Genomic DNA, 11,949 nt, shown 5'->3' on the forward strand with positions numbered 1-11,949 from the left:
AGTCGGTAGGAAACCTTTCCCACCTTCCCAACTATCTCGAACGGTCCTTCGTACCTCCGGATCAGGCCTTTGTGTATGCTCCGGAATGCCTTGAACTGTTGTGGAAGTAATTTCACAAGTACAAGGTCGCCTACTGAGTACTCCGAAGGCCGTCTCTTCTCATCTGCCCATTTCTTCATCCATTTTCGGGACTTCTCCAAACATGCTCGGGCAAGATCAGCATGTTCTTCCCACTGTTTAGCCATTATGAACGCCCCGAGACTCTTCCCTTCAGTCCTTGGTGTGGTCAAGGTATGCGGAGTCAATGGCTGTTGTCCCGTTGCAAGCTCGAACGGACTCCATCCTGTTGCCTCGCTGCGTTGAAGATTGTATGAGAACTGGGCTATGTCCAGCAATTTCGCCCAGTCCCGTTGGTTGGCGCTTACAAAGTGACGGAGATAACTTTCAAGCAAGGCATTCACCCTCTCGGTCTGCCCATCAGATTGCGGGTGAAAGCTTGTTGAGAAACTCAGTTCTGTCCCAAGCATTTTGAACAGCTCTGTCCATAAACGCCCAGTGAACCGGGGATCCCGGTCACTTACAATGTTCCGAGGCAGTCCCCAAAGCTTTACCACGTTCTTGAAGAACGCCCTTGCTGCCTCTTCCGCAGTGCAGTCCCGATCACAAGCCACAAACGTCCCATATTTAGAGAATCGATCCACAATTACCAGGATGGATCCAAACCCTTCGGACTTAGGTAACGCACTGATGAAATCAAGCGAGACCGAGTCCCATGGTCGCTCCGGGATTGATAGTGGCTGTAGCAATCCCGCGGACTGCTTGTTCTCCGACTTATCTTGTTGGCATACTAGACAAGTTTTCACATAAAGCTCCACGGTATCCTTCATCTGTGGCTAATAGTATCCAGCTTCGACAAGTGCCATCGTTCTTTTCTGTCCCGGATGGCCCGCCCATCGCGTATCGTGGCACTCCCGAATGATATCTCGTCGAAGACTTTCCCACTTAGGCACATAAAGTCTTCGACCTTTGGTGTAGAGAAACCCGTCTTCTACCTAAAATCGATGCACCTTTCCTTCGTTGGATAGCTTCACCAGCTCCTTAGCGACTGGATCACATTCCAGCCCCTCTCGGATTCGAGCCATAATAGTCCCCTCGACTTGGCTCATTGCTGCCAGCTCTGCCTTCCGACTTAGTGCATCAGCCACCACATTCACCTTTCCTGGCTTGTACTCCAAAGTGTAATCGAACTCAGCCAGGAAGTCTTGCCATCTTGCTTGTTTCGGGGACAGCTTATTCTGGGTTTGGAAATAACTCATCGCCACGTTGTCCGTCTTGACCGAGAAATGCACCCCAAGAAGATAGTGTCTCCAAACTCGCAAGCAATGGACTATCGCGGGCATCTCCTTCTCTTGAACCGTGTACCGCCGTTCAGTCTCATTAAGCTTACGGCTTTCAAAGGCAATTGGATGTCCATTTTGCATCAGCACTCCCCCGATGGCAAAGTCGGAGGCATCCGTGTGTAACTCGAAAGGGAGACTGAAGTCAGGTAAGGCAAGGACGGGTTCCTGGCTTACCGCAGTCTTCAGTTCCGCGAAGGCTTCTTGGAAATGTCCGGACCAGTCCCATGTCTTCCCTTTCTTGAGAAGGTCCGTCAGTGGCGCTGCCTTTCTTGAATATCCCTCAATGAACCGACGATAGTAGTTGACCAGACCAAGGAAAGATCGCAACTCCGTTACCTTGGTCGGGGCCTCCCACTCCATAATTTCTTTAACCTTCGGTTCATCCATCTTCAGTTTTCCATGGCCGATAACATGGCCAAGGAACTGAACTTCCTCGGTGGCAAAAGTACACTTCTCTCGCTTCACAAATAACTCATTCTCGCGGAGAACCCGGAATACGGTCCCCAAGTGCTCCACATGCTCCTCCATCGAGTTGCTGTAGATAACGATATCATCCAAGTATGCCACCACAAACCGATCCAAGTAGGGCTGTAGGATCTGGTTCATCAGGGTGCAAAACGTGGCTGGGGCGTTCGTAAGACCGAATGGCATTACCATCCACTCGAACGACCCATACCGCGTTATGCACGCAGTCTTCGGCTCATCCCCTTCCGCTATCCTGACTTAATAGTAACCCTTCGGCAAGTCCATCTTCATATAGACTTTCGCCCCACCAAGTCTATCGAATAGGTCAGCAATCAGCGGAATGGGATAACGGTTCTTAAGCGTTACCTTGTTAAGGGCCCGGTAGTCCACGCACATCCTCAATGAGCCATCATGCTTCTTTTGGAACAGAACCGGAGCCCCGTAAGGTGCCTTCGACGGCCTTAGCTTCCCCGTTGATAACAACTCATCGAGTTGTTTCCGTAACTCCTCCAGCTCGGATGGAGCCATTCTATAAGGTGACATAGATGGTGGTTTGGCTCCTGGCTCCAACTCGATCTGGTGGTCCACCGCCCTCCTTGGTGGTAGCTTCTCGGGCAACTTTGCCGGCATAATGTCCTTGTTCTCGTCAAGGACCGTTTCGATGATTTGAGGGATGTACTCCACGTTATTGGGCTCACGTTATTGGGCTCATCCTCCACCTTCATCATGGCCAAAAACGTGGGTTCACCCTTCTTCACCCCCTTGGTGAGCTGCATCGCCGATAGTTGCCTCGACCCATCGATTTTATCTTCCAAGGTCGGAATCATGCACGGTGAACCCTTCTCGAGGATGCAGACCGAGCTCAATGCAGGCATGGGTATGGCTGAGACTTGTCTCATGAAGTCCATACCCAAGACTACCTTGAAATCGTCCATGGGAATGACTGAGAAGTTCACCGGACCGCTCCAGCTTCCCAGCTTCTTCCCGACCCCTCGAGCTATATCATTGACGGGTTGAGCCCTTGCGTTCACCGTCTTCATCCAACCGTCCTTCTTGGACAACTTGACACCAAGTCTCACGGCTTCGTCTAACGTCATGAAGTTGTGAGTGGCGCCCGTGTCCACCATCACTCGGGTCGGCTTATCATTGATCCGAGCTTCCACGTACATAAGCCCTTTGCTCGTCGGCTTCACTACCGGGTTAGCCTTCAGGGCGTTGAGAAGTTGCAACGACCCTATCTTTCCTGGTTCCTCTTCTGGGGTCTCGGTGTCCCGCCTCTCCATGATAGCCGATAAAGACCCCATCTTCAGGCAGTCCTTCATTGCATGTGGCCCCTTGCACACAAAGCATCCTCCCTTCGGAACGAAGGAATTTTCCCTTGCCTCGAAGTCTTCCCGACGAGCACCCTTCTCAAAATTCCTTGAGTTGGATGGTCCGGAAGTATCCCGTCTCGCTCCCCCACCTTTGGCCACACCTCGGACAGACCAGAGGTATGGAAGTCAGTCAGCGACTCGGCCACCGCGATGGCTTCGTCCACCGTCTTGACTCCCCGACGCTGCAACTCTTGCTTGGTCCAAGATTGCAGTCCATCGGTGAAGTTGAACACAAGATCCTCCGCGGTCATGTTCGGAATCTGAAGCATGAGCGTTGTGAATTCCTTCACATATTCCTGGATCGAGCCACTCTGTCGAAGTTCCCTCAACTTCTTACGGGCCTCATATACGACGTTCTCCGGGTAGAACTGCCGCTTCAGTTCCTTCTTGAAATCATCCCAAGTATCGATCCGACATGTTCCTTGCTCGATCTCGGAATGTTTCCTTCGCCACCATAGCATGGCTGTGTCCGACAGGTAGGACGTCGCAGCCTTCACCTTCGCATTCTCAGCCACCAAGCCACCATAGCATGGCTGTGTCCGATAGGTAGGACGTCGCGGCCTTCACCTTCGCATTCTCAGCCACCAAGTTGAGATTGTCGAAGTATATCTCCATCTGCCAAAGGAAATTCTCGACCTCCTTGGCATCCCGCACACCGTTGAACCGGTTTGGTTTCGGAAATTCAACCTTACCAATACTGGTTCCGCCAACGGCTTCAGCGTTCACGCTTGCCCTTTTGACCAGCGTGATGTCTTCCTCCATCGCAGTAAAGCGTGCCTTCATCCCCTCGATGTCATCACGCAAAGCCTGCATGGATCCCGTTACCAGCTCCACGAGCCGAATGAACCGAGAGTCCAAGTCGGCAGCATTTTGCTTGACCTCCTCAAGCCCACCGAACACAACACTCTCCAGCTCAGTGATGGTATGCTCGACCCTCTCGAGCTTCTCACCAATCTCGCCCACAGCCACACCCAAAGCCTCACGAGAAACACTCTTTTCCCGCTGGGTGTCAGCACGTGTGGACGTGGACTCCCTTCCACGCTCCTCCACGCCGGACTGCGAGCTCACTTCCTTTTGTTTATCTCCCTTAGCCATTTTCTTCACTTGGACAGAGTCTCCCCTTGTCTGGATCGTAACCTGGCTCTGATACCAACTGTCACGGACTGATTTCTTCACAGCAATCAGGACGTGCGGCCTTAGCAACTTTCACCCTTATGGTTTGCTAAGTCAGCCTTTCGGACAAATCGATCAGCACTTAGAGAGAGAGTATGGACGTTTTTAGAGAGAGGTCAGAGATTATGGAAATGTTTTCTTATTGAAACTTGGTGAATGAATTTTACAATGAGGCTTTACCCCCTTATATACAAAATCACCTCCTCAACGGATGGCTCAGATTAAACCGATCTAACGGCTCAGATTGTTTCCATCCTATGAAGTAACTTCACCATGAAGTACTTCCGCCTTAAGCTACTTCCTTCCAAAGTATTCTACATACTTCTTATATTATTTTATGCTTAGATATTTTACAAAGACTTAAAGCTTAAGAAAATACTAAGTAAAGCGGGCTTGGGTCTTGTTTCGGCCCGGTCCGATTCATGGCTGTTTTCATGGACGTTTTTGGGCTTCCAAAACGGGCTGTGACAGGGAGCTGACATAGAGTATGTTAGAGTATTAAATCAACCTTTGACTTTTCCTCGTTTTCCAATCACCTTTAAAATTGTACATATACAGTCAAATCTCCAAAATGCTATAAAGCTAATTAATTAAATACCCCGGAAGTCCCATTGGTCTATTTGTTTGACCAAAGATTCATTAATACTTCAACACTAGGAGGTCTGGGTTTCGATTCCCGGAGAAAGCAAAATTATGCGAATTAATAGAGAATCGGCTTACAAGAGAATTGCAGCATGACACAAAGAGTACCGTCAAGGATGGATCCGATAGGGCTGCTCAGGTGATGCAGTCAGACGTGAATCTTCATAAGGCGGATAAAATTGTCGGCTATAGAATCGCCTGTAATATTTCTCGGAGTTTGTAACAGCATAATATATCCAGCATTAAAAAAAAATAACCCTGACAAAACTAACCGGACTTGTTGCCATTTCCGTGTAACTCTCCTCTTCACAATTCAACCATGTTTCAAATATAAACTAGAGTCTGAACTCGCACATTCCTGCAGATATTTTTTTTATATAAATATATAACTTTGATATTATCATAAATATCATAAAATATATATGATTTAGATTTTAGTGTTATATATTTTGTAACTCTATAATCTTATTGCTTAGATTTCTTATTCGATATTATTAATATATAGTGATCTATTTTATATGTCTTATTTTGTTATTAATTATTTCATACAATACATATTTAAATTAATTTAGTTATACTTTTATATTTTTATAGTATAACTAACAATTTTAGAAATGGTGATATAATATGTTAGCCCACATCTGAGTAAAATATGTTTTAATTAAAATCACATATTATAGCAATTATAATTTATATAGCACTATAGCTATGAAAAATATTAAAAGTTAATTATATTATAAAAATCATATAAGTTGTATAACCAAAATTTACCAATCATAAATTCATATTAATAGTCAAAATCAAAGCAATGTTGTTGTATATATCTGACGCACCACAACTCAATACATCAATTCTATTAGGCTAATTAGGCTTTGGAAAGTTTTAAAATGCTAGAATAAATAAAAAACAATTAGATTCAATGAAATGTTGATAGTTTTAAATGATAAATGGCGAAATTTTTACGAATATATAGTAAATTAGGATGAAACTAATTAATGTTGTTAGCCATAAAAATAGGAGTAGCACATTTGTAATATTGGAAGTAAACTAAGGGAACTTCAAAAAATCTCTTATTTAATTATATTGATATCCATTTTTAGTGAGATATGAATAGGTTCAAAACTTAAATAACAACGTTTATAAATAAAAAAAAATAGAACTCTAAATTAATAGATTAGATTCATAATCAAAACCCAGAATAGTTATTTAAAATTAATTTAGATTATTGGACCAGTAAATGGACTCGGATTGTTCATGTGGGAGTATCAAAGACGCTGCACCAGTGGAGCTAAGGCGTGTAGATGGAACTCTTTTGGGCATTCTATGCAGAGATAGATAAATTCATTTGGGCTATGTCATGCTTTAACAATAAATAATTTTTCTATCGATTAAATTTGATTTAATAACGAAAACTGTTGGAGTTAAAAAAAACTAAAACTGTTGACAAAAAAAAATGAAAACAAAAAATTAGTGTTGGTGTTTGTGATAGGCAGTGTTATAAAATACGCTACATGACAGTTGATTACTATATAGCACCTATATACAAATGTATATACATGGTATATACTTCTGTATATTCTAAATAAATACTATAGTAATAAATAAAATAACTATATAAATTATATGTAAATAAGAAAATATATAGCAAACATAATTAAATAGATTATACATTATAATTATTTATCGAATACCGAAAAGAAAACAAAACTGATATGAACGAAGTAAAATGAAATTAAAAAAACCAAACGAGTACATTATAATTGTTTACTAAAATTTCTTTAAAATATAGTTTATAAACTATGTACTTGAGCTCTTCCAAACCATGTATTTGCGCTCTTCCAAACCATCACCATATTATTCTATCGTATAGTAAAAAAACAGTACAATGCACTACTGAATAGCGTAGATTATATACACCGTATATACGGCTGTACCAACTATATTTTAGAACTAGGGGTGTCAAAATGAGCTAGTTCGCTCAGCTCAGCTCATAGTGAGCTCGGATCTTTCATGAGCTAGCTCAGCCCATCTCAATTATTATATGAGTTTCAATATGTAAACTCGAATTCAGATCATCTAGATCATGAGTTAAATGAGCTAACTCGCGATCTAATATAAAAATTAATTATTATAAAATAATTATAAAATGAAATTTAAAATAACTTTTATAGTATTATTCAAAATCAAATATTAAAAAATCCAAAACACTTATATTAAATACTAAATAAAAACCAAAACCTAAAATGAATTAAATTAAAGCTAAACCAATGATCCAAAATCTTGATTCTTCTTGAGAGTCTTGAGACAATTCTGAATTGCGATAACTGCAAAGTGAGAGAAACAAATGTCAAATTTGGGATCAACAAAGTTTGTGAGAGAGATGATAGGGTAAGTGGGGTTTATATAAAAGATTTAGATTATTTCTAAACATGATAGTTTTTATTTTCTGTATTCGAAAAAGTTATAGGTAATTTTTAAAAGTTTAATTTCTATATTACTTATGTATGTTATACATTTTAATTTTAGAAGATAAATATGATTAATATAAAAATTAATAATTAAGAAGATAAATATGATTAATATAAAAATTAATAATTAAGAAGATTTTATTTTACATTTTAATTTTAAAAGATAAATATGATAAATATAGGAAAAAATTTTACATAAGTAAAAAGTTATATAATGTATATATATAATTGTAAGTATAAAAATGAACAAGCTCATGAGCCAGTTCATATTCATTATAAAACTTTTATATAACTTGTAATCTAATTTAAATTCGATCATTAATTTCATTTATTAAATAAACCTAAAAAATAGTGAACGTGCTCTTGAAAAAACGAGCTGAGATGAGCTGGCTGGTGAGCTATTGCTCATTTATTACACCCCTATTTAGAACACTGATGATGGGAGTCCACCAAAGTTTTCTATCAGATAAATTTGATTTAATATTACAAAAAGATGAAAATAAAAGGTAGAGTTTGGAGTTTGTGATGGCGCGGCGAATCAGCAGTGAAGAAAAATCGCAATGCATCTTGCTCAGCAGGCTTAGCTTGGAGTGGGACAGGGGTTCCTCAATATGTGGTTCCGCACGTTCCATCACTTCTCATTTATTTATGATTTGATTTCTCGTGCACTGCCAATTGGCCAAAAGTTCTCGTGAGTTGTCACTTTCTATCACATTCTTTCGATCGCAACACGTGAATATAGGCATGGGTGTTCGGGTACCTGTTGGCATTCGGATCGGGTTTTTCGGGTTTTCAGATTTTCGGGTTTACGCTTCTAGGTCCTATACTAAAATTTTATTAGTATGGGTCGGGTTCGAATAATAACACTTCGGGTTCGGTTCAAAATTGTATTGCGTCCTAAAACCCATAAAGTAATCATATATCGTACAGATTCGGGTTATATAGGTTCGGTTCGGATATAACCGAAGTAAAAACAAAACTTTTGAAACAAAACATAAAGAAAAACATCTAAATTAAATAAAAATTAATCTATGACACATAAAATTGATAAAATAACAATAAAATGTTAAATCAAACGTGAAAATAAACATCATTTGTAAACAATATGTATTGTTTTATAAAGAGTAGCCTTTTTATTTCAATGATCAAATTATAAAATACTTATTTATAACTAATTGTGTACTTAAAGCATTTATTAAGATTTTAATATTTATTATTATATATCATATTACCACAAATATTTAATTTAATAATTGAAATACTAATATATATTTCAAAATATTTATATTGACTATTAATTTCGGATTTTTCGGATTACCCGTTCGGGTTCGGATATTTTTTATACCACCCTACAAGACCCGTTCGGATATTTTTACATTTCGGGTTGGATAACGGATCGGGTTTTCGGTTCGAGTTCGGTTCGGATTTCGGGTTCCGGATTTTATGCCCAGGCTTACGTGAACAGAAAGAAAGGCCATCAAGAACAACGAATGAAACAACAAAGTAACCCTAATAAGTAGATCCTTCCATCAATAAAAGTGAGAGGTTGGAAAATATGTAGTAGTGATGGTATTCAAACTCTCAAAAACTTTGGACGGCTCTAAAAAGCAGAATTTTTTTTTTTTTTGATAACTCTATCGGCTGATTCGGTCGGTTCCGGGAGAAACGCACTTAATGCTACAGAGTGGACTAGCCCGAAAGCGTACCACACTGCCTGACCCGAGTTTGGAATACCTTTCGAGTAATGTCAAGGGGTGGACCAATCATCTGTTATGGCCTACCATGTACACCACTTGGGCCGAAGCCCAAACCTAGACTGGCCAAGTAGTGATAATTTAGTTTCCAAGGGAAATCGAACCCAAAACTGATGTGGTTACACACCAAGTCCCAAAACTATAAAAGACAAATAAACACAAAAGAGAAGCAAAATTTCAAAACCCAGAACTATAAGAGACAAATAAACACACAAGAGAAGCAAAAACAGTTATGAATCATTAGAGCATCAAACTTTCATTACTTCATCTTTTACAACTCAAAACAATAATTTAAATAAATAAAAACACTCCTAAATGCAAAACCCGGCTACTTATTGTCCCACGATCTTACTTCTCTCCGGATCATACACTTCTTTGCATGTCTTATTCAAATACCCAAAAAGAAAAACATAAAAAACTCTCATCACTTGAAAGAAAACTCGTAAATTCTTAAGCAGCAAAACTTTTCATGGGGCAAGTCATGTTGAGAGGCGAGGTTTGATCGAGGAAACTCGAGCCAGCTAGATCAAGCTCAACATCAGCAAAGTCGAAATCCGGTAACGCACTCAGACCGCTTTCTTCAAATCCGCTAATGTCATCCAGCAAACCAAAATCATCAAGCTGATCATCAGTGAAGAAACAATCAAAGTCTAGACCAAGCTCGTTTCCACCACCCATTGATCCACCGTCACCAAGGAACTCAGGGATTTGTAGATCAGCAAAGTTGAAATCAAACATCACTTCCTCACTCAAATCAACACCATCATCATCATTTGTAGTGATCTTCATCATCTCGTCTTGCTCGAGAGAAGTAGTGGTTGAAGAGCCTGAGCACTGACTGTTCTCAGACGAAGAAACCTCAGGTTTAGCACCCTCGGACACAGGGAGAGGATCATCAACGATGCCGAGAAGTTCATCATACTCTCTCCTCTTCTTTTTATAAGCTTGATGAGCGTCTTCCAGAGTAAGAAAAGTACCCAACCATCTCCTCGTCTTGAGGATGGGATGCCTAATCTCAGCAGCCCACTTCCCCCACTTCCTCTGCCTAACACCAACAGGCTTGTTAAGCAACTTGGCACGAGAAGCCGCTAACCTAGCCGCCCCTGCTCTCTTGCTCATGGTCATAGTACTATCCGGTGAAGGGCTCTCGGAATGCACTGGAAAGTTGATCTCACGGACAATGCGTTTCACTGGACGAGGCCTAGGGATCATCTCTTCCTCATCACTAGAGGAATCATCAGTTGCGTAAGGATCGGCCACGATGATCCTCACTTTTCTCAAAACTTGGGTTTCTTGAGGATCGGATGATAAAGAGTTATCTCTCTTTGGTTTCTTCGTAACACGTTGTTTCCTAATCGCTACCATTGTTGTCGTTATCACAAACCAAAACCCTCAAAACCCCCTCAGAAAAACCAAAAAAAAAAAACAGAACAGAATCACTCAGATTAAGAAAAGGGTTCTGTAGTTAAAAATATTCTCAGCGAACTATGAAAAAAAGAAAACTTTTGCTGCTTTATGTGAAAACCACCGAACACTTCAACGCCAGAACAAGTCCTGAAGACATCAAAACAAAACATGGGTTTTAGTCTCTGTCTCTTTCAGATCTCATAAAAGGGAAGAAGAAATGATGAGAATGAAAGATGACACCTTTTGGGCCTTAAGCGCATGGAAAGAGAGGGAATCTCGAGAACAAGCCTCTGCTTAGAGCAGAAGTGAAGTGCGTTTGCCAGACCAGAGTTCGAACAAGCAGATGATGAAATCGGACAAGAGATGTTAATCAGCGATGAAATCAGAGCTTTTGATTCAAACCCAGCCGACATAAATCCGCGTTCACAAACGCTTGAACGAGGTTCTTCTCACGAAACCCTGGGTTTCACTGTTCCTGTTCTTCGTTAAGACACAGAGACAAAACAATAACAACAAGTGAGAAGCCCACACAGCTAAAACCCTGGAGAAAGATTAGAAATCTGGGGATGAGATTTTTCTTTGATCTATATAAAAAATGTTAAAATAAAAACTCGATTTTTATAATACGTTATACGCAAATCTCCAGAAGAAGAGGAAGAAACAAAAGGATTCTTTTAAATATTAATTTTTAAACCTTTTGTTTCTGCTGTGATTCTCTTGTCTCAGCGTTTTTTTTTTTGCTCTGAAGAAGCTATGTCACGCTCTTTGTGCTGTGCTTTACATATATATACACCTTTTTTTTAGTGATGGTCAAAACGAAAGAGCGACAAAAATGGGAATGAAATATTCAGTTTTTTCTGTAACAACCAATTAGGAATTTAATATTATTCTGCAAGTTAATCTTTACTAATTTATAGCCTATTCACATTCATTGACCAACTAAAATAGTTAATGTGCCTTCCGTTTTTTACAGAACTAACCATAACAGTTTTTGACTCTTTTATTTTACGTTATACTGTGTTAATTTTATAAAGAAAATGAATATTAGCATAGTATTGTTATGGGGAGACATAGTAGAAGTATCGACAATTTTTAACATTAATGGAGCATGAGTCATGCATCTATCATGGCCCGCAAAGAATCTCAGAACGTGGTCCTCACGCTCTCTTGCCACAACATCGAAAAGGAAAATTCAGATTTTACTATTTTTTAATTTAGATAAAAAACTATTTTATCGGTAAAAATCTTCAAGTTTTGGTAAAAAAAA

At 40.1% G+C, this 11,949-nt stretch overlaps 1 protein-coding gene across 2 annotated transcripts; it reads right to left on the reverse strand.

Moving 5' to 3' along the window:
* Positions 1-9,508: 9,508 nt before the first annotated feature.
* On the reverse strand, positions 9,509-11,442 carry LOC106323010 (ethylene-responsive transcription factor ERF118-like). Of its 2 annotated transcripts, XM_013761170.1 has the most exons (3): positions 11,377-11,442; positions 10,923-11,157; positions 9,509-10,829 (listed from the first exon to the last, which is right to left on the reverse strand). In XM_013761170.1, exon 3 carries the CDS (start codon positions 10,638-10,640, stop codon positions 9,726-9,728), a length of 915 nt encoding a protein of 304 aa, XP_013616624.1. In that variant the 5' UTR covers positions 10,641-10,829; positions 10,923-11,157; positions 11,377-11,442; the 3' UTR covers positions 9,509-9,725. The 2 variants fall into 2 exon arrangements, with proteins under 2 accessions (XP_013616624.1, XP_013616625.1); XM_013761171.1 differs by lacking the exon at positions 11,377-11,442 and having other exon boundaries at positions 10,923-11,351.
* Between the last annotated feature and the right edge of the window lie 507 nt (positions 11,443-11,949).

Source organism: Brassica oleracea, chromosome C2 (genome assembly GCF_000695525.1).
Source record: "Brassica oleracea var. oleracea cultivar TO1000 chromosome C2, BOL, whole genome shotgun sequence".
In the NCBI taxonomy this organism is placed as follows: Eukaryota; Viridiplantae; Streptophyta; class Magnoliopsida; order Brassicales; family Brassicaceae; genus Brassica; species Brassica oleracea.

Coding starts and splice junctions, on each gene's coding strand:
- LOC106323010 (XM_013761170.1), bottom strand. CDS start 10,640: ATGGTAGCGATTAGGAAACAACGTGTTACGAAGAAACCAAAGAGAGAT.